We start from the raw sequence: 23,290 nt of genomic DNA, 5'->3' as shown, positions 1-23,290 counted from the left end.
AATTGGCTGGATGGGTTGATTTTTTCCCCCTCATCCCAGATTATTTTTCCCATAGCTCCTATAGTCTCTCATGTAGTGTTGAAAATTCACATATGGAAGATTTTCCCTGTAGGATATGCTATAAAATAGCTTCCATTAATTGTTTTTCTTTAAGCGGGCAACAATGGAGCAGCAATATGCAGACATGTATAAAATGAAATACTTGAGCATAGCTGACCTTTTCCAGTTACCTCTGAGTTCCATATATTGGTTTGATGTCACTCTGTGATTTATTTTTTATTTCTCACCATGGAGGCCTCCATTTTCTTTTTTAATAACTAAGTGTGCCAGTTTGCAGCAGACAAGGCAGATTGATTCTGGATTTTCTCTGTGATTTTAGCTGTTAAATAAATACCACAGGGGTGAAATAGTGATGACCTCTGAAAAGTTTCTTTTTTGATTTGAAGGATTCCTCTCAGCAAGGAATGGTTGGTTGTAACGAAAGTTTTTCTACCTTCTCTGCAGGTTGTGATAAAGCTTTCTTTAAAGAGCATATCACTTTGTGGCAGTCATTACTGGCATAACCAAATTATGTTTTTAACAAAACATTTTGATGCTGAACCACTTTCTTTTTAATTGCCATCACCATTATATTTAATCAGTGTGCATCACAGTATACACCTGGTTACATTTTAAATGGAAGAATCAGAAATTCCCTGATGTTTAAATGCCTGACTTGAGAGCTCTGCTGTTACTTAGCTTATCAGTATTTTCAACCACATTTTGGTATCACTGATATTTCTTCTTGATCAATATGATTAGTTCATCTTGTAACTCCTGTCCTTTGCTGGGATCTCATAATTATGTCTTTGCCAACTCTATTTTATAATATGTTTTAATATAACATAACATAATTTTATTCTACAATGTTTGTTTTTAACAACTTTATTTTATTCTATCCTGTTTTATTGTATCCTACCTTTGTGTATATTGGGATATTTCCCCCCCTCCGATAGTTTTATATTCTATAAGTTTTCCTTCCCTTTTCCCTTATGCTGGTCACCAATCGTAACAATAAAGATATATATAATATGATTAGTTCCTTAAAATATTATATATACTGAGCCATAATTGTGTGAGCACCTGAGTGTTCTCACTGAGCTCCTATGCAATTCTGTTGTCTCTGTTCATTCAAAGAGTAAGTAATATGCATGTACAGGATAATATGCATTTAGTCTCCCTTTGTTAAAATGAATGGGCTAGCTCTTGTCAGTGGGGGAATCTTTGCAAGGTGGGGCACTTCTTTTCTATCTTCAGCTTAATAAGGAGACTGTTGTGCTATCAACCTCTAATGCAGCCTTTCTCAACCGGTGTGTCTCCAGATGTTGTTGGACCACAACTCCCATCAGCCTCAGCCAGCATTGCCAATGGCTGAGGCTGATGGGAGTTGTGGTCCAACAACATCTGGAGGCACACCGGTTGGGAAAGGCTGCTCTAATGTTTTTAAAATACAATCAAAATTATGGAACAGTTGGGTTGGGACTAGCCTTCGAGGCAAATGGCGGTGTTACGGATTTCCTCTGTTAACTACAGGACTGATAAAAGCTTATTTCCGTGACTTTTTTTTTTTTTGGTGGCTCAAAGTAGAACAAGCAGTTTTAGAGTCTGAATGCTACTGAGAGCACTGGGAACTCAAGCATAGGTCCTGTGACTTGACAATTGTGAGGTAATTGATAGGGACCTCTGCACCATCAGAAGTAGAGCCCTAACAAGATGGTGCAGGGCGGCTCTAAAGCCCCCATAGAGCACAATATTGACTAGTGTCAATGACGAGACTGCTTAAACTGATGTACCTTTCACAAGCAAGGTGCATGTTACTGAAGGATTGGACATAGGCCACAAGAAACTAAATTATAGACTGTGTCTAATAGCATAGCAGACATTGCTGAAACATTGAACAAAGCCTTTACTTTAGACCAAGGTACCCAAGCAGAACTGGAGCTTCTAAAGATGGCAATCATAGAACTTTAATGGGTATGTGGGTTCCCAAAAAGAGAGGAGGGAGGCAATACAGTATGCTTTTTGATTTAATGGTTCAGCAGTTGGGGTACCTGTGTCCCCCACTGAGACACAAAGGATGCACAGAGTAGCAAGTCAAAGCAGAGGCCCTTCTGCCCTACCTTGAGACATAGTCAACTGTTTTGAACATTAACACACGAAAGAAACTAAGACTCCAAATTCCAATTTGAGACTTCAGTTGAAGTCTTTCAAGATATCTGCTCACAGAAGATATTGCTCAGTCAGGCCGTATACAGTGGCGCTGAAAGAAGCAGGCTTTTCCTGCTGTTTAAATTAATTGTATAATCTTGGGATAAGACATACACAGCAACCCTCTCTCATAATACTAGAACTCGTGGACATTCAAAGAAGCTGAATGTTGGAAGATTCAGGACAGACAAAAGGAAGTACTTCTTTACTCAGCGCATAGTTAAACTATGGAATTTGCTCCCACAAGATGCAGTAATGGCCACCAGCTTGGATGGCTTTAAAAGAAGATTAGACAAATTCATGGAGGACAGGGCTATCAATGGCTACTAGCCATGATGGCTGTGCTCTGCCACCCTAGTCAGAGGCAGCATGCTTCTGAAAACCAGTTGCCGGAAGCCTCAGGAGGGGAGAGTGTTCTTGCAGTCGGGTCCTGCTTGCGGGCTTCCCCCAGGCACCTGGTTGGCCACTGTGAGAACAGGATGCTGGACTAGATGGGCCACTGGCCTGATCCAGCAGGCTCTTCTTATGTTCTTATTAACCAATGAGAGGCAAGCCGAGCTTATCCTGCAGGAATTGGGCATTCCCCAATGATGACTGAACTATGACAGGCAGGAGTCAGGGAGGTTCAGGTGGCTCCAGTGGTCTCAGAAGAGGGGTTGGAGGAATAAAAGGATAGACCCAGCTTAAAGGGCCAACTCACAGCCCCTATTGTCAGTGTGGCTTACTTAGATGTCACAGCCATAATTATATTCTGTCTGCTAGGGGGGAAGCTTCAATCAATATGACAATTTATTCTATGATTCCGTTCTATGTACTCTGTCACACCCAACTTTCCAATATGATCCGGGACACTGTTTTGTGAGGCCTCACGACACTTGGTTTATCACCGAGTGGCTTCATATGAAGATTTTGTCAACAGGTTTATGTTTGTTAGGGAAACATTTTTTCCCTCTAGTTATTTTGTTACAAGTAGAGCGAGTTGCATTTGTACCCCTCTGTAGGGGGTGACCCCAGACTCAGTAGTATACATTCCGCCACGAGGAAATACTTTGCTATGACAGCTAATTTTGGTAGTCTGAAGATTGTCTCCCTAAACATGAATGGTCTCAGCAACACAGTTAAAAAAGCCCATATTGAGGCAGCTCTGTGGAGACACTACTCAGACATTATGCTGCTCCAGAAGATACATCAAAAGAAACTCAGATACCGCTTATTGAAAGGTTCCTAGATTGGGGATCACTATTTTGCCCCAGGTATGTCTAAATTGAGGGAAATAGCAATACTGATAACTCAGACAGATGCAGATGGCAGATTTCTTTATGTGGTGGGCTCCTTGAAAGGTCACAACATTACATTAGGCACAATTTACACTCCTAATATGAGGCAGCATCTTTTTCTACAAACAGCACTAGAGGCGCTGCAGAACTTCAAGGAGGGCTCTGTTCTTATTGGGGGTGACTCAATATATGTCTCAATAGCAAACTGGATCAAAGCAGGCGAAGAACAGCCACAATTTCTCAGTGGCCAGACCTGGCTAATCTCATGATTTACTGGATGCTTGGAGAGAGCAACCCCCACTGCAAGGGAGTACATATTCTTCTCTCCCAGATACCATTCTCACTCCTAGATTGCCTACATACTCATTTGAAAAGACCTATGGTCCAACATTAATCAGGTCTGCATAGGGCTGATCACAGTTTTGGACCACAATCCCGTGTTGCTAGACCTATGCATTGAAAGAGAGGTTCTACAGCCTTTCACCTAGACCTTCAACTCTGCTCTGCTTGTAATGTGGTGGCCCTAATACATTTGAGGCAAGCCATACATCTATATTTTAAAGAAAATGCCATCCTGGGCCTGGCGCTCCACGTTTTATGGGACGCAATGAAGGCAGTCACCAGGGGCCACTGTATAAGTTAGTCCAGCCAGAGGAAAAGGGAAAAAGACCAGGAAATGCAACTCCTCTTTACTAAAACTGACCACCTCAAAAGACACAACATCTATACAAATGCACAAGATCCTCAAAAGGGCTTTGGCATCTACAAAAAGGGCTCTGTTGAACAGCCCAATATTGGACACCAAAGTCACCGATGCCGTTAAAAGACTCAAATGTAGGAAAGCTCCTGAGCCTGATGGATTTACAACAGAATCTTATAAAGCATTTCAGACTGAATTCTCAAGGTTAACTGCTTTGTTTAACGACACTCTGGGGGAGGCGCTATACTGAATACATGGAAATTGTTGAAGTTTGTTGTCTTCACACCGGGCAGAGACCCAACACAGGGAGGATCTTTCATATTGCTGCAGGTCCGTTGCATTAATTAATATTAATGCCAAATTGCTATCTTGGGTTATGGTCCAACGTCTGAACACTTTCATCGGGAAATATATCATGCTGGACCAAGCAGGCTTTATTCCTAATTGGAGCATTGCAGACTCTATCCAAAGGGTCCTCAATGTGGTCCATGAGTCAATGTGCCCAACACTCATGGTGCCCTCCTTTCCCAGGATGCCTTCAAAGCAATTGATTAAGTTGAGTGGGTATTTCTTTAACATCTGTTAACTTATGGAATTTGGCCAGGAATTTTTTCACCTATTAGGGCAGCTCTACTCAACATCAGAGGCTTTGCTGACAATAAATGCCCTTGCTGCCTCTAACATATCCCTAAACAAAGGCACTAAAAAGGGTTTCCCCTGTTTTCCCTGCTATTTGCTCTGATAATAGGGGTGCTGGCATCCAAGATCAAGGCTCAGGTTGAGATCCCTGGGGTTACGGACAGAGGATGCAAACACAAAGTCAACCTATTTGCAGATGGCATGCTACTGATGCTGAGTAGAAGTGCTGGAACTATTTAAAGAGACTCTATTCCACTTTAATAAAATGGAAATGTGGGAAGTTCAGGTCTACAGTGCTGCTACTCAATCTTTGAGCTTCAGACAGGGAGTGGCTTTTTTCACTTCTGGCTGGCTCCTGGCTATGGAAGCTTTCGTTATTTGAGCATCTTCATTATGGGGGATGCCAACCAATTAAGGAAGCAGAACTTTGGACACCTTCATGGCTCCATTTGTAGACTGTGCCTAAGCTGGCAACATCTCCACCTCAACTAGTTAGGTAGAGTTGCAGTGGTGAAGATGTCCACACTGCTGAAATTCCATTATCTCCCAAACCTTCCCCATTTTTATTTCTGACTACTGGTTTGCCGAATGGCACACCCTCATTAATGTTTTTATAAATGGGGGGATGCAGCCGGGTGAGTAATTCCATGCTTACAGGCCCAGAATAAAGGGTGGTGGAGGAAGCGCCTAACCTTAAATTACATTATCTTTCAATTGAAGCAGCTCATCCACACCATCTGAGAATTGGTAAAGATTCCCTGGGTCCACATGGAACTGCAATCTTCAGCCCTCTTGCTTTCAGCTTTTCTCTCGCCTTACCCAGGCTATAGTTAGCAGTATCCCCAATCCATTTATGTGTGCCACCTTGCTGGTCTGGTAACCCTGGCAAAGTACTTTGGCGCCCAGAGATACTCCCTCCTCCCTTTCATAAGCCTTTTTTTCATCCTGATAAGATTGCTCAATACAGAGGATTGGAGGAGAAGGGCCTCTACGGAATCAGGGATCTGTTAGAGAGGGGTTGCTCTTTGTCAGATACCCCTCTGCGACAAAAGTTACAAGGCATTAAATCCAATTGGCTTCAAATAACACAAGTGTTAGCCTTCTCAAGCAAAGTGGTGAGACAAGGTAGTTTGTTGTGAGCCCTGATGTCCTATGAAGACCTCTGCATTCAATCTGATTCTCACTAAAAAGGGGCAACTGCCCGTGTATACAGATTGCTAATTGACAAGCTTGTGGGAGACTTAGAAGGGCTTCAATTAGCTTGGGAGGAAGACCTTGCTGTCCCAACTGATGGGTGGCATGGGAAAAGGTCTGCTCTAAGTCTGCCCAAAAATATTTTGGCAAGGATTCAAGAAGCCACATTGAAGGTCTTGATACAATGGCACTGGACTCCAGTTAGGTTATTGCATAAGCTTCTATCACCTTCCCAACAAAGCTGGAGAGGCTGAAGTTATAAGAGTATCCTAGCTTATCTATGGCGGGAATGCAGCAGAATTTGGCAGTTTTGTGTCTAGGTATTTTACCAGATTTCACTCATTACTAGCCAACAGTAACAGCGTGAACCTTTGTTAGTGCTAGTGTCCATGGAAAGTGCAATAACCCCTTTAATCCACCACAGGTAATTGGTTTCCTTACTCCTGACAGTGGCACAATTAGAAATAGCCAGTAAACATAAGGGGGATGAGAGCCCCTCGAGGCAAGATTGGTGGTCCTGAGTGTGGGAAATTGCACTCTCCAAGCATCTTGTGCATTATTAAATAGTAATACTATTATGTGCCTTCAAGTTGATTACGACTTATGACAATGCTATGAATCAGCGACCTCAAATATCATTTGTTATAAACCACCCTGTTCAGTTCTTGTAAGTTCACGTCTGTGGCTTCCTTTATGGAATCAATCCATCTCTTATTTGCCTTCCTCTTTTTTCACTCCCTTCTGTTTTTCCCAGCATTGTCTTTTCTAGAGAATCATGTTTTCTCATGATGTGTCCAAAGTATGATAACCTCAGTTTCATCATTTTAGCTTCTAAAGATAGGTCTAGTTTAATTTGGTCTTTGTTGTTGTTATGTGTCTTCAAGTCAATTACGACTTCTGGCAACCCTATGAATTGGCGACCTCCAACAGCATCTGTTGTAAACAACCCTGTTCAGATCTTGTAAGTTCAGGTCTGTGGCTTCCTTTATGGAATCCATCCATCACTTCTTTGGCCTTCCTCCTTTTCTATTCCCTTCTGTTTTCCTCAGCATTATTGTCTTTTCTAGTGAATCATGTCTTCTCATGATGTGTCAAAAGTAGGATAACCTCAGTTTCATAACTTTAGCTTCTAGTGACAGTTCTGGTTTAATTTGTTCTAACACCCAATTATTTGTCTTTTTTGCAGTCCATGGTATGCGCAAAGCTCGCCTCCAACACCACATTTCAAAGGAGTTATTTTCTCTTACCCGCTTTTTTCACTGTCCAACGTTCAAATCCATACATAGAGATTGGGAATACCATGGTCTGAATGATCCTGACTTTAGTGTTCAGTGATACATATTTGCATTTGCGGACCATTTCTAGATCTCTCACAGCTGCCCTCCCCAGTTCTAGCCTTCTTCTAATTTCTTGACTGTTGTGTCCATTTGGGTTAATGACTGTGCCAAGATATTGATAATCCTTGACCAGTTCAATGTCCTCATTATCAGCTGTAAAGTTACATATATCTTCTGTTGTCATTATTTTAGCCTACTTGATGCTCAGCTGTAGTCCTGCTTTTGCACTTTCCTCTAACTTTCATCAGCATTCGTTTCAAATCATTACTGGTTTCTGCTAGTAGTATGGTAACGTATGCATATCTTAAATTATTGATATTTCTCCCTCAAATTTTCACACTTCCTTCATCTTGCTCTAATCCCATTTTCCATATGATATGTTCTGCATATAGATTAAACAAATAGGGTGATAAAATATACCCCTGTCTCATACCCTTTCTGATTGGGAACCAATCGGTTTCTCCATATTCTGCCCTTACAGTAGCCTCTTGTCCACAGTATAGGTTGCGCATCCGGACAATCAGATGCTGTGGCACCCCCATTTCTTTTAAACCATTCCATAATTTTTCATGCTCTACACAGTCAAAGGCTTTGCTGTAATTTATAAAGCACAGGGTGATTTTCTTCTCAAATTCCTTGGTCCATTCCATTATCCAACATATGTTTGGGATATGGTCTTTGGTACCTCTTCCTTTTCTAAATCCAGCTTGGATATCTGGCATTTCTCACTTCATATATGGTAAGAGCCTTTGTTGTAGAATCTTGAGCATTACTTTACTTGCATGGAATATTAAGCCAATAGTTCAATAATTACTGCATTGCCTGGGATCCCCTTCCTTTGGAATTGGGATGTATGTTGAATGCTTCCAGTCTGGGCCATTGTTTAGTTTTCCATATTTCTTGACAATTTTTTGTCAAACTTTGGACAGATTCAGGCTCAGTAGCTTGTAGCAACTCTATTGGTATGCCATCTGTTCCTGGCAATTTGTTTTTTCCAAGTATTTTAAGAGCAGCTTTCACCTCACATTCTAAAATTTCTGGTTCTTCATCATACGGTTCCTCCGTGAATGAATCTGTCTCCTGTCATCTCTTTTATCGAGTTCTTCAGTGTATTGCTTCCATCTTCCTTTTATTTCATCTCCGTCAGTGTGTTCCCCTGTTGATTATGCAACATCCCTACTCTTGGTTTAAATTTCCCTTTCATTTCTCTAACCTTTTGGAATAGGGCTCTTGTTCTACTCTTTTTGTTGTCCTCTTCTATTTCTATACAATTACTATTGTAATAGTTCTCTTTGTCCCTATGTACTAGTTGCTGAATCGTTGCATTTAGGGTTCTGACCATGTTTCTATCTCCTTTTGCTTTTGCTTTCCTTCTCTCTTTAACCACATTTTACGAGTTTCTTCTGTCATCCATTGAGGTCTTTCTCTTTAACTAGAAGTATTGTCTTTTTGCATCCTTCCCTGATAATGTCTGACTTCAGTCCATGGTTCTTCTGGTTCTCTGTCATCTAAGTTTAAGGCCTCAAATCTGTTCCTTATTTGATATTTATATTCTTCTGAGATGTTATTTAAATTGTGTTTTGGCATTATGATTGCTTTGTTGTTCTTCCTTAGCTTTACTGTGATTTTCAATATTACTGGTTCATGATCTGTTTGCTCCTTGTCTTGTTTTCGCAGAAAGTAGGGAACTTCTCCATCTTCTACTACCAATTATATAATCAATTTGATTCCTATATTGACCATTTGGTGATGTCCACATGTACAGTCGTCTTTTCGGTTGCTCAAAAAATGTGTTCACAAGAAACAAACTATTGGCTTCACAGAATTCAGTGAGTCTTTCTCCTGCTTCATTTGTCTCCTAAGCCCCATTTCCCCACAATTCCTAGTTCTTCTCTGTTCCCTACTTTTTCATTCCAGTCCCCCATGATTATAAGCACATCTTGTTTTGGTGTGTGATCAATTTCTTCCTGTACTTCTGCATAAAATCTCTCCAATTCCTCTTCTTTTGTGTTTGCCATTGGAGCATAGACTTGGATGATGATTATGTTGATAGGCTTCCCGTTTAATCTCATTGATATCATTCGCTCAGACCTTGCATTGTAGCTCTTTATTGCTTTTGCTGCATCACTTCTCACTACTAAAGCAACCCCATTTCTTCTTAATTTCTCATTTCCTGCATAAAATATTTTGTAGTTGCCTGATTGAAAATGTCCCATTCCCATCCGTTTTAATTCCTGGGCAAGGTTTTAGAGCATGTGGTCGCTCGCCAGCTCCAGGCTCTTTTGGATGAAACTGATTATCTGGATCCATTTCAATCGGGCTTTCGGCCGGGGTTTGGTACAGAAACAGCCTTGGTCGCCCTGTATGATGACCTCTGTCGGGAGAAAGACAGAGGGAGTGTAACTCTGTTGGTTCTCCTTGATCTCTCAGCGGCTTTTGATACCATCGACCATGGTATCCTTCTGGAGCGACTTGCGGATTTAGGAGTTGGAGGCTCTGCTTGGCAGTGGCTGTGCTCCTACCTCGAGAATCGTCTCCAGAAGCTGGTGCTTGGGGAGCATTACTCGAGTCCCTGGGTACTCCAATATGGGGTCCTGCAGGGTTCAGTTTTGTCCCCCATGCTCTTTAATATCTATATGAAGCCGCTGGGTGAGGTCATTAGGAGATTTGGAGTGTGTTTCCAGCAATATGCTGATGATACACAGCTCTACTTCTCCTTTTCATCTTCTTCAGGTGAGGCGGTTAATGTACTAAACCGCTGCCTGGCCGCGATAATGGACTGGATGAGAGCTAATAAACTGAGACTCAATCCTGACAAGACTGAGATGCTGTTGGTGGGGGGGCTCTCTGCCCAGATGGGTGATGTCCGACCTGCCCTAGATGGGGTTACACTCCCCCTAAAGGAGCAGGTCCGTAGTTTGGGGGTCTTATTAGATCCGCTCCTGTCACTGGAGGCTCAAGTAGCCTCGGTGGCACGGAATGCATTCTACCAGCTTCGGCTGGTAGCCTAACTACGACCCTACCTGGACAGGGAGAACCTCGCCACAGTTATCCATGCTCTGGTAAGCTCTAGATTGGACTACTGTAATGCACTCTACGTGGGGTTACCTTTGAAGACGGTTCGGAAACCGCTGGTGCAGAATGCTGCGGCCAGAGTTCTTACTTGGACTAAAAAATCTGATCGTATAACACCTGTCCTGGCCCAGCTGCACTGGCTACCAATATGTTTCCGGGCCAGATTTAAAGTGTTGGTTCTTACCTATAAAGCCCTTAACGGCATTGGACCGCAATACCTGGTGGAACGCCTCTCCCGCTATGTACCTACCCGGTCACTGCGCTCGACGCCGAAGGCCCTTCTCCGGGTTCCAACACATAGGGAGGCCCGGAGAGCAATAACTAGAGCTAGGGCCTTCTCAGTGGTGGCCCCCGAATTATGGAAGAGATACGCCTGGCGCCTTCTTTGTTATCTTTTCGGCACCAGGTAAAAACCTACCTCTTTGCCCAGGCATTTTAAATTTAATTTTCATTTATTTTAATTTTAATCTTTTGTCTTAATTTTGTTTTTAAAATGTTTTCTATTGTATTGTACTCATACCCACATGTATTTTAATCTGTTTTTACCCTGTTGTACACCGCCCTGAGAGCTTGTTGCTATAGGGCGGTCTAAAAATGTAATAAAATAAATAAATAAATAAATTCACTTACGCCAAGTATTGTAATGTTGATATGCTCCATTTCTTGTTTGACAATTTCTAACTTTTCCTGGTTCATGCTTCTCACATTTCATGTCCCTCCAGACTCTCCTTTCTCATCTGTGCGCATCAGCCTCTGGGCTTCCTTTCAGCTTTGACCCAGCTGCGTCATTAGTCACAGCGCTATTCATACTTGTCCTTTGTTCTTCCCCAGTAGCTTGGTGAATGTCTTCTGACATGGGGGTCTCATCTTCCAGCACTATCTCATGTTTCATTTTGGTTACTCTGTTCATAGGGCTTTCGTGGTAACAGGTATTCAGAGGTGGTTTACCATTGCCTTCCTCTGAGTTTGGATGCATCTTAGTCTGGTGTCTCAGCTTTGACCATTCCGCCTTGGATGCCTCTGCTAGGAGTCTAACCTCTTGGTCTAGACTCCTGACAGCATTGCTCTCTGCTTCTTCAACACTCTCAAACCCCCTCACCACGTTAAGGTGTGCATCCTAAAGGGAGCCAGGAAAGCTACATCTGCTGAAATTCCCTCTTTAACATTATTATTAGAAACAAGCATGCGAAAAATGTCTTGTTGCACCTTAAGGACTAACACATTTATTATGATATAAGCTTTTGTGAACCAGAATGCTACAGACTTAATATAGCTATGCATCTAGAAATCATTAAAAGTTAAGGAACTGTTCCAGCAATCTTTCTCTTTCTCTCTCTTGCAGTCCGTCTCTCCCTTTTTTTCTTTCTGTTTCTCTTCATAGTGGTGTCCCTGGGATAACCGGGTTGAGGATGGGGTGTGGCTTCTGGAAAGTTCAGACTCCAAACTGTACCAATGCCTTGGCAGCATTTACCAGACTTTAAGTGTGAACTATGTGTTCCCACTGACAGTTCTAGTTTTCTGCTTGTGCCGTTGTTCTTGGTCCTATGCAATGGACACATTTTTAAAACCTATTACATTTTCCCCTCAATGGATATTTTATGTGTGCATTCACGCACACAACAGTAAACCGCAGTAATGAGACATAGTAGTGGTTTCATTTCTAGGAATGGATCAGAAGATGAGGCAGTCTCTCTCTTGGCATTCTCAGCTGTTGGCAGATATGTTAGTATCATGGGCATATAACAACAGTTTCTACAGAAAGTACCTATTTTATTTATGCATTATTTTTAAAATGTGTATATTGTACAATTGTTAAAAACTCTAAGCAGTTTACATAGAACATAAAATATGCATTAAAGTTATGAAAAGTCAGAAATTAAGTTGTCCTAAAAATATCCAAGTATAAATAAAATCAATAGGGGGTGTGGTGTTGACGTGACAAGGTAGATACACAGTTTGGGGTCTCATTTAACCCAACCCCCAAACTAGACCTGTGGCTCACCTCAAACCGAACCCACTGATTCTAAACTGAGTCCCCAGAAGGGGTATGCTGGAGCCAGCACAAGTGGTAAGGAAGGAAGCCTTAGAAATTATTTCAGGTCAGTAGAAAAGGCAGCAATTTCCCTCCATCTGCAACAGACAGTGCTTTCCAAAACGCAGCCCCCAAAGCAAGAGGAAACTCAAACAGAGGAAGTATCAAATATAAAAAAAGAAATTGGTGTGCAATTAAAAAAAAGTTTTAAAAAATGAGCTAGTGACTGCCTAGAGCTCCCAGCAGAGAAATTTACCAATCTGGGATTATGAAGTATAGTAAATTAAATAAATTACCCCTAGGCTTGATAGCCTTGGGCTTATTTAAGGCCTTTGAATATGTTAATTGGGACGTTTTGTTAAATTCAGTATTTTTACCAATTTTGCCCTGAATTTAGGAATGCATTGAAAGTAACATACTCTCAGTTCTCAAATTGCAACCAGTAACATAGATTCCCACTATATTACTCTATTTAGGATGCAATCCAATTCAGAGGAGGCTAGTGGGAGTGGAGTCAGCCAGAGAGGCCACAATATCCAACCTCCGTTCAGGGACTGCTGGGTGGGGACGATGCTGGCTGTGCCAGAAGGGGAGGGTGGAAAGAAACAAAATGCATGTTTCCTTCCTCAACCCCTTTCCACAGCGTAGAGGCTGCTGGGAGAGAGAGCCATAGGACCAAGATGAATGGGCTGAGGATGTGGCAGAAGTCCCCTCCCTTCGGTTCTGCCCTGAGACACCACCAGAAAAGTCTTTTTTGGGGCCTTCCACTGGCTCCACTTGCTCTGCTGTCAACTGAGCCAGCTGGGTCCTGGTTGGGCCAGGGTGGTGGCTGAGTTCCCCAGCTGCATTGCAGCTTCGCCAGGAGGGACTTCTTCTGGCAGAGCCCAGCAGTGCCGACACACTTCCTCCTCCACCCTGATCTCGTGTAGTAGTAGTATTCAAAAAACAGATATATATATTTTTGAACAAACTAAACATTCCCTTAACAAATTAAAAAGTTCAGCTATTTGGGTATTAATTGAACAAAAAAAAAACCAGTAGCAAACCACTACAGACATTGTTGCTGTGGACAATTTGCAACAAACTCATTGTATTTTGTATTTCTCGATAAAACGCAGGGCCAACTATATGTGTTCTTTTAATTTTTTTGGTAAATATTTTTATTAATTTTTTATAGTAAAGATAAGAAAGATACAGAGTACAAATTTGCAAGATTTTTGAAGGATTACAATATACATACCTAAACAATCAATAAAAATCTTTTGTAATACGTATCTTGTCTTTGACAGCCGTTCAGGACCAGATAATTAGTTCCCTGGTGAAGTGCAAAAGATGGCACTACACCACAATGAAACATCAGTTATGGGCAGGAAAACATTGGACACTTAACTATTTACATATGCCAAGAAGGGGTGCCATGTGTCATCAAACTTACCCCTGCAAGAAGGCCTCTAACATCACAGCTGAGGTGCATCAATTTTTATGATAGAGCTATATCCCACATCCTATACCTCAATCATTTCAAAGTGAGGTCCGCAGCCATTTTCCACTGGTAGGTTTCCATAGGTTTCCGTATGTACTGCTGCCAACAACAGCACCATTAAATTCTTATGGATTACTGGCATATCTAGATGCTCAGCAAGCAACAATGAAACAAATGCCTGTGTAGGTATCAGCAATTGCCCTGTGATATCAAAAATTGTACTGAAGACCAAATTCAAAAATCTTTTCACTGGAACAAAGTCCCACCACATATGGTGAAATGAGCCAAGAACACCACACCCCCTTCAGCATAGTGGAGATAGAGCCAAATTAATATGATACAACTTCAGCTTTTAAGAGCTGCCTCTTGGATTTTGGCTGAGGCAGTTTTTAGAGGTGGTTTAGACCAAATTTGTTTCCAGTGCTATTCATCTATTTCCATCCCAAGCTCATCCTTTTTATTCTCAAACCAGTAACGTCCCCCATGGTAGCCTCAATGAGTGCTCGATAAAAGAGCATTGCCACCACCCCTTTTGGATCAAGAACTGAGCGAGAACGGATGTGTTTGTACAGCCTTTTAAAATCCCATTTGTAAGCTAAGGAGCATACTTGGGCGATGTGAAGCCAATTAAAAGGAAGATTTCCTCGTTTGTCACACAGCACTGCTTCCTGGATAGGTTTGCCTCTGACAAACAGATCTTGTATCCTATATAAACCTCTCTTCTCCCACCCCCATACTGAGCATATTTATCAACATTTCTGAACTCAGGTAAGTCAAGGTGTGAGAGGTGAAAGTGGAGGAACTATTATCTTTTCCCATTGTTTCCAAACCAAGAGAGTAACACGGAAAAACAGATTTTCTATTTGTTTGAGCTTCAACCATGACACTTATAAAAAGGGCAGTACCTGAACTTTTCTGTTTCCATCACTATCCATGCTTTATTATTAGTATTGCGAACAACAAGGAGCAGTTGCTCAAGTTGAAATGAGTCATAGTAATATTGTGTTCTTTTAATTTTAATCAGTGTAGTAGTGCCCACTGGCTCTGTTTTCTTCTTATACATGTTGGCTGATAGAAAATACCGGATAGACCCATTAAGTGGAAGGCTCAGCTGCTCTGAGAGTTAGAAAGCATTCTTACATCCTTTTTGGGATACATTTATAGCATGCTGCAGGAGCAGGGATTTTAAAATGTTACTCTTCCTCATTGTGCTTGGGATGAAAGCTTTACAAGCATATGACTATTATTTATACCTCTCACGGACCCATTTTCCACAGTCTGTTCCTTTTGATGTATACTTGTCATTGGCTTTCAGTGCACTCGGTGCAAAGCGGTCTTGTATCTTACTTTCATATTATATGTATTGTTGTATTTTGTTACTGTTTGATTATTTTTGTTTACCTTTGTTGGTTTGATTCTATTGTATTATTGTATTTATATATTCCTGATTGCTTTATTTTATGTACACCACCCAGAGAGCCCTTGGGCTTAGGGCAGTATATAAATTAAATAAAATTTAAAAAATAAATAAATAAATAACTTTCCTCTAGTGGGTTCTGAAAGCTTTCTTTACTTTTATGATACTGGTGTGTGTAGTTATGCATGACTTAACAGCTTTTTTATTTTAAAGATGTTAATTGTTAGTGAAGGAACCAAGAAAGAGCAGGAAGAATACAAAGCTGTATAAAAATAATTGCTTTAAAAATGTAGCCTTTACTCAAAATGCCTTTTAACTCAAAAGTTATATGAAAAAGAACATTATCAGGTTCTTTGAAGCTCCAGTGCTTCACTTTTCATTTTCTGAGCCTTAAGTGTCATCTTTGTGTTTTTGAATGTATCCAACTGTTTTGTATCATTATTTATTTATTCAGCAATCTTTATATCCAACATTCAGGCCTACAAGCAATACCAATACATTTTCCCCTATTTAAATTATGACTATTTTAAAGCAAGATTTGCATGGAAGTGCAGTTTGCGAAGGGTGCTGAGAGTTGTTAGGAGACTCCTATTCCCCTGACAGAGTTCCAGCAGCCAGAGTGGTTTAACAGTCAGCCCCGCTTCTTTGGACTGTAGCTCTGTGAGAGGAATAGGGTGTCTCCTAGCAACTCTCAGCACCCTTCACAAATTACATTTCCCAGGATTCTTTGGGGGAATCCATGACTGTCCAAAGTGGAATAAAGGTCTGGTGTGGATGTGGCCCATGACAGCTTTGGTTTCAATTTGGGTGGGAGACTACACATGTCTGCTGTAGAATAAAAGGCGGGGGAAACCCTGAAAAACAATGATACTGTTCACAATGTTTTCCTTTCTCTATGCCTGGTGCCCACCTACCCAAGCTCCTCCACTCCCTCTCCCTCTCCCCTACCTGTACCCTTCCTCCTATTCTCTCCCCCTTCTTCCTCCTCCCCCCTCCCCCAGATCAGTTTCACCTATCCTAAGCATGATTGTAAATCCCTTTGAACTCAAAAAGCATGCAAATGATCAAACCTGCCCTCCCCTCCTATCTCCTCCACCCCTTCCAAACCACTTCCTTCTCCTCTTCCCTCCCCTCTTCTCCTTCCCCATGGCCAGTTTCACCTATCTTAAGCATGATTGCACAAAAATCCCACTGAACTCAAGAAGCATGCAAATGATCAAACCTGCCCCTGTCCTCCCCTCTACTCTTCTTCCTCCCTCCCCTCCCCTCCTCCTCTCCCATGGTCAAGTTTTACCTATCCTAAGCATGATTGCAGGGGAGTAAATCCCACTGAACTCAGTAAGCATGCAGATGATCAATCCATTCTCAGCAAACTTGCACAGAATCCCATTTCTTACCTCCCAGATTAAAAAGCAGAGAAATTCATTAACAGGCAAAAAAAAAAAAACCCCTCAGAGAACAGGTCAGATCTTCTGCTCCCTTGGTGCATTCACTATAGCTGCTCAATTTCCCTGCTTTTTAAAGTTTGATAGAAATATCTGTTGGCTATAGGTATGTCCTTCAACCGCAAGGTTTTGTTGCCTATTAGTGAATATGATAACTATGCTACAAACTAAGCCCCAAAACAGTTTGGGGGAGGGATAGGAGCATACAATGATGGTGGTGTTTATTACCTTCCCCCCCTTTTTAACTTTTAAAACCACTGGAGCTAGCTGCCACTGCCTTCCTTTCCTTCGCAGAATGCCTCTGGGAAAGATACAGTGTTTATGCCACTAGCACATCCAGATATAATCTGTGAAAAAAAGGATGACAGCACTCAGAGCTCTACTACCGCATAACCACCCAAATCAATGGCAATGTCAGTGTCTTCTAAAAGTTACCAAAAGGAAGGGAATGTAAGAAGGCCCCTGCCAACACTGTAAGCTGCCCCCCCCCACAACTTTTTAAAAAGTTGATCTGAAATATTTCTTCCCAAAATCGGGCAAATCCTGAAAGGGAGAGAGCCCATATCTATAGAGATATACACTTAAACACAGGCAAAAAATACAGCAGGGCCCCACTTTTCGGCGTTCCGCTAATACGGCAGCTTTCAATTAGAGTAAGGCCCCACTCATACGGCACTTGTTCCGCTTTTATGGCACTTTTCAGGCGTCGGGCACCATTTTATTGGCTGAGTTCCGCTTTTCGGCGGGTTTTGCTTTTAGGTAGGGGTCTGGAACATCACCCACTGTATGAGTGGGGCCCTACTGTAATAAAAGTATTTGTTAACATGATAGTTAATCAAAAGTAGTCCCAGAAGAATGTTAAAACCTCTTCGATGACTCAACATTAACAAGAATATTATGTGGTTATGCAGTGATTTATGTTTTATCTATGCAGTCAGAAACATGTCAGGCCACACTCGTTCATCCTGCTGCTGTGCCCATGCCTTCCCAATGCTATCCACAGATGGGGGCATCTCTGCAGTGGGACAGCCTGATGAACATGCAGAAGCTATGCCTGTGAACAGAAGCTCACAGGAAGAGTTGTTGTAGAGGCGTGCCCCATTTAGATGTCTATTTTCTAAAGTTTTTTGTACTTCTGCAAGCCTTGAGTTTCCCCATGCCTGCTGACATCTCCTTCTGGTGCATGGATGGTGTTTTTGTAGGTTTGACTACATAAGAATCCAAGCTCACCAAACAATTGTGGTCTTTTGGAATCTTTCTTAGGAATTTATAATGAAGAGAAAGGAAATTAATCTGAAGAACCTTAACTTCCAAAATGTATAGAAATACTGAGAAACATGAAGTTAATAAAAATGATAAATTTGCTCAGTTATTTTCTCTTTTCATCCTTCTGTAGACCTGCCACCCCCACCAGTGCCACCACCTACTATAAAATCTCCCACTGCTCAGTCCAAATCTCAACTGGAGATACGTCCTGTCATGTTGCCAAAGTTGTCTTCTGTAGACACAAGAACAGAAAGGGCACTAGAAAGAAAAGGACCAGGCTATAAGGTGACAGAAGGAGTTGATAGCCGTCAGCATTCTGATATGCGAACAAGTTCAGGGGAGCGCCGAGAATCACAGGAACAGCAAAGTGATAGTAAACTGCGAGGAAACAAAGGAGCAAGACGAGATGGCACACCAGCAAAAACACATCTTCTCCAAGGTGACATTATATGCTGGGAATGTGTTAATTGAAGCTTTTCCTCTAATTATGAATAAAGTTGTTGCAGTATAGTCACCAAATCAGATTACCCACTGAATTAAAAGCTTAGGGTTGTCTCTTCTTGTAATAGGCATAGAACCTTACCTCCTGAAATTTATTAATACAATAACAGAAAACAAAAGTAGATCAAAGTTTTCAAGTAGGAAATATAAGGAAGAAACCCTAAGCCAATAAATAAATCCTTTAGAAATCCAATGCATCCAAACAGCACTGCATGCTTGCATCTCATGGGTTATTGTAATACATGCACAGTAATTTTCCTTGTGTCACATTTTACTTTCTATCAGAAAGTAAGGAGATTAGCTACATTTCTTCAGACTCCTAAAAGCAAAAGCAAAGCTGACTTAATTCCTTCTAAAAATGTGAGAGTGTAATAATAAAAGAAAGATAGTCCGGCTTCTGGATACTTAAAGTACAACTATCAAACCAGAGCATGCTACAAAACCCATAAATTGCTCAGACCAGACTAACCTAATACGTTTTTATGGTGGTCGGTAAGGCCTGATAGGAGAATGTGTATGAAGGTATCTATATAGGCCTTTACAAAAACTGTCATCAAAGAAGCTGGCCAACCTTTGATACAAACTAACCAGAGCACGAAACTGCAAAATAGAAATTGGATAATAAATTGGTTAAATGGGCACAAAAGCAAGAGGTCACTGTAAATGACAATGGGTCACAATAAAGAGAAGTCATTAGCAAGGTACATCAAGATTGGTGCTGTGGTTGTTGCTTTTCAATTTCTATATTAATGCCATAAAGCAGGTGGCAAACCTTGCTGGTGAAATTGGAAATATGGTTACTGTTTAAGTAATTTTTCACTTCAAAAACAGTGTTAAAAGATTAGGGCAAAGCTCTGTCTATTGATTTATAACTCACAGAATTATAGAACTAGAAACTTAATTAGCAGATAGCCTACTATATCTCTTCTACTCCACACCTTCATGTCAATACAAATCTTTACTTCATACAACCAACTGATCCTGATGCATATCTAAATTTCTTTTGAATCATTGCTGTTAAGAGAAAATGATAGCCTTCCAGTTCTAAGGACTAGGTAAGTTTTAGCTTTAATAATATCTAAAAAAACCAAGTTTTTCTTTTCAGGCTTGCGTTTTAATCATTTTATAGGCAAAATATTCAATATTATCCCTTTCTCTAAATATTAACATGGTATTGTTTATCATTACTCCTGCCACATCTATCCATCCATCATCTTTACAGAAGAGAGACAGGGCCTTTTCTGTGGTGCCCTCTTCCCAAATTCACAGAGGAACTCATAGCCTTGACTCTGTAGACTTTTTGACAGGTCATAAAGACCCGTAACTTCAGAATCACATTTGACAGAATCAGATTATTCTCAGAAAACTGTTAGTGAATTGTTAATTTGTAAATCTTTACAGTAATGTTATTAATTCTCTGTAACTTTGGTTGCTTTAGTCTATGTTTCTATTTAGTCTTAAGAGATTTTAATTGATATTTAATATGCAGCCTCATTTTCTTAGTTATTACCTTTGTAGTTATTTTAATTCATTGATTTTATGATTTTTTTTAATGAAGTGAGATATCTTTAGTGGGTGTTGCCAAAAATGTGGCATAAAAATGACTTAAATAAATGTATACAGCAGTTATGTGTTAGTAAAGTGAGCACACTGCAGGTTCATAGACAACATAGCGTTGGCTGACAAAGCTATTTTTGAATCTTAGAATCATAGAGCCAGACGGACTAGATGAATTTTAAATCACTTCTACAAGGCTAAGACCATGATTAATACCAATGCAGAACTAAAAGATACAGTGAATTTCAAAAGGTATCTATGGTAATATTAACACATGCATAATTCTCTCCATAGAGGATATTCTGCCATATTGTAGACCTACATTTCCAACATCAAATAATACTAGAGATCCTAGTTCCTCAAGCTCCATGTCATCCAGAGGATCGGGAAGTAGACAAAGGGCAGAACAAGCAAATCCAGGTCGAAGGAATGTTGCAGAAATGCAGGTATTTGGAACATATGAGCAAGTAGAGGATGAAGACGAATTACAGGTAATATGACTTTTAATAGTCATTAGGGGGCAAATCTGTTGTGAAAATACAAATGCTTATCCCTTAATTGGTTATTCTACAGAGACTTTAGATTTTTGGTCTAATCAGATAAGCATAATTGCAATTGTACTACTGTTTCATATTTATTTAATCCATAAACCATTAATCTATAAAGTCCATAGACATTTTAATTTCTTTACATTTCTTTACAATTTGTTGCTGCTGATTATCTATTGATATACAATGTGAAAGGTTAAATATGTGGCAAAATTAACGCTGAACACAGCTTATGCCAGTAATTGTGAATAGGTACAAGATATCTTGAGGCATCAAAATCTATGAAATTCAAAGTATTATACTATGGCAAGATTATGATCGAAATATGTAATATTATTTCCTAATTATATGGAACTTTTAAAAGATAGTTTTATAGCAGTCAAAACTTAAGTGGTATTTAACTATTGCTTAAATCATATTCTTCTGTATTATAAAAAAATTAATATGTACATTCCCAAGAACAGTATATGAAATTATTTTAAATGCGAAGGCAAGATAATACCCACCCAGTATGTTGTGTTTTTTTTTTAAACAGGAAACTGAAAGTTGAAGGAGAGATATACTGTAACACATTTTTGAAATCTAATCAGAAAGATATCACTTAAGATGCCTCAAGTCTGATGATATTTGATGCCAGAAATAATGTTCAGTGCAATCAGAGTGTACAATTTCTCACCTTTTTATATCAAAATTCTAAAGTTTATTTTAGTGTTATTTTAAAACCCTATTCATAATGATCACCCCTGTTTATTCCCTTATGCTAAATATAATACATTTCCTCTGTCTATAGAGTAATTAAACTGCTCTTGGTGGTGCTACATTAGCTACTGCTTCCATCTTTGGACAGGGGGAGCCCTAATTTGCTACCATTAGGGGTAGTGCAGTACAAAACAAGTATGCCAAGTATGAATAGACTATAATTGATTGGACAATAGCAAATTGCAAAAAAAGATTATCTATGCAGAAGATTTTCTAAGCTATCAAAGCTGTTCTTGTGCAAGCAGCATTGTATTTTCTTCCAGAAGTCTAATTCTTACAGCAAACATCCTTCACACAGTGTGGGTTAGGGTGGCTCATCCTGTAAATACATACTGTTTTTTCAACCCGCCCAGAACTTTAATTTGTTTATTAAAGATTGTATCCTGCTTCATTATGAAGGTACATTCTTACTGCAAATGTTCTTTAGGATAGGAAGAAGGCATGTTAATGTGAAGTTGGCAGTTACATCATGAATTATCAAATACTGCAGCAGTTGTTGGCCTCAATCAGCACTACTGAAAACACAAATTTAAAAAGCAACAGACATTTTTAAACATCTTTGGGAAAGGACATCATCATCATGACTGGCCCAAATCTCAGACCTCTACTTTATAATGTCAATTCACCTTAAAGAAGAAGTGCCACTTAAAGAAGTTATGTTTTGATCTTGGGGTGTTTGGGGGGGGGATTTTTTTTTGTAATGCACTGTTTTTTGTTTTTTGTTTTTTGTTTGGTTTTAAAAGCACAATCACTAAACTTTATTTGTAAAACATTGTAACTATTAACCTTTTTGTCTTATTGTAAGATGTTACACCTTTGTTTTTTATATTTTATTAATGCTCTATGTTTGTATTGGGAATATTTGAATGCTGACAGATGGTAAAGATAGCAATCTAAAAAACGGGCCATAAACAGAACACTTTCCCCATTTCCTGGACTACAGATTCTCAAGTTTGCTGTGGCCTATCTCAACATTGGATTTCCACTGTAACTGAAATAGAGCCATTAGCTCCTTTTGAAATTACAGAATTATGTCCTCTGTCTGTAGATTTTTATGATTTCTTTTGTAATTATATAATTTCGTTGTCATCGGTGCTAATGGAAAATTGTGTGTATGTTTATGGACAATTGTCAGGCCTAGCCTCAGTGGTGGAAAAGGAGTGTTTTGGTATTTACTGAGGGCTAATTTTTTTCATTTAGCTAATTTTTAAGAAATACAATAGAAAGGGCTTGCAGTACTGAGGGAACAACCCATGTGTTTAATGTTTTTCATTATGTTCATGTAAGAAACCTCTATTTTAGCCATAATTTTGCATACTGAGGATTCAATAATCATAAAAGTAATTTTTGTCACATTATTTATTAAAAATGTTCTCAAATACATTTTTGCTTTTGTCATGTTTCTTGTTTAACCTGCAGAATATATTTAGGAGTTTTCTCACTGTAGTAATACATACACAACTGACTAGTCAGATTATATTGTAAATCAAACAGCAAAATAACAAACTGTTAATTCTAGCAAGCACCACAGAATTTTAATTTTGGAAAGGTCATAAAATCTAAGACCTGGAAAGTGGACAATTATCATTGCCGTCCCCACTACTTCAATCACTACTGCTTCTGAGAGGAGCCAGGAGCTGCAGACTACCCAGGCTAGACTAAGCATGGGGACAAAATTGGGGGAGAAGGGATTTTCCCATTTCATTTCTGTAGGACCTTTAAAGAGCAGCTGTTAGAACCTTTTTCAGTCACAACTGCCTTTTTTAAAAAAAGAAAAATAATATATTTATTGTATGTTAATTTCCTTTTATTG

The 23,290-nt window shown here is 40.0% G+C and overlaps 1 protein-coding gene across 9 annotated transcripts in view; it reads left to right on the top strand.

Moving 5' to 3' along the window:
- ROBO1 (roundabout guidance receptor 1) overlaps nt 1-22,860 on the top strand; it is a 1,232,929-nt gene extending 1,210,069 nt beyond the window's left edge. For 8 of the 9 annotated variants that reach the window (XM_061627948.1, XM_061627952.1, XM_061627945.1 and 5 more), the window contains 3 exons: nt 18,243-18,551; nt 20,465-20,661; nt 21,905-22,860. In XM_061627948.1, coding sequence (XP_061483932.1) covers nt 18,243-18,551; nt 20,465-20,661; nt 21,905-21,925 — 527 coding nt within the window. In that variant the 3' untranslated portion in view covers nt 21,926-22,860. Of the gene's footprint in view, nt 1-18,242; nt 18,552-20,464; nt 20,662-21,253 lie in introns of all 9 variants that reach the window. The other variant, XM_061627951.1, reaches the window with a different exon arrangement.
- The last annotated feature ends 430 nt before the right edge of the window (nt 22,861-23,290 follow it).

This window comes from Rhineura floridana, chromosome 5 (genome assembly GCF_030035675.1).
Source record: "Rhineura floridana isolate rRhiFlo1 chromosome 5, rRhiFlo1.hap2, whole genome shotgun sequence".
NCBI classification, from domain to species: domain Eukaryota; kingdom Metazoa; phylum Chordata; class Lepidosauria; order Squamata; family Rhineuridae; genus Rhineura; species Rhineura floridana.
This window is presented reverse-complemented; position numbering and strand designations above follow the sequence as displayed.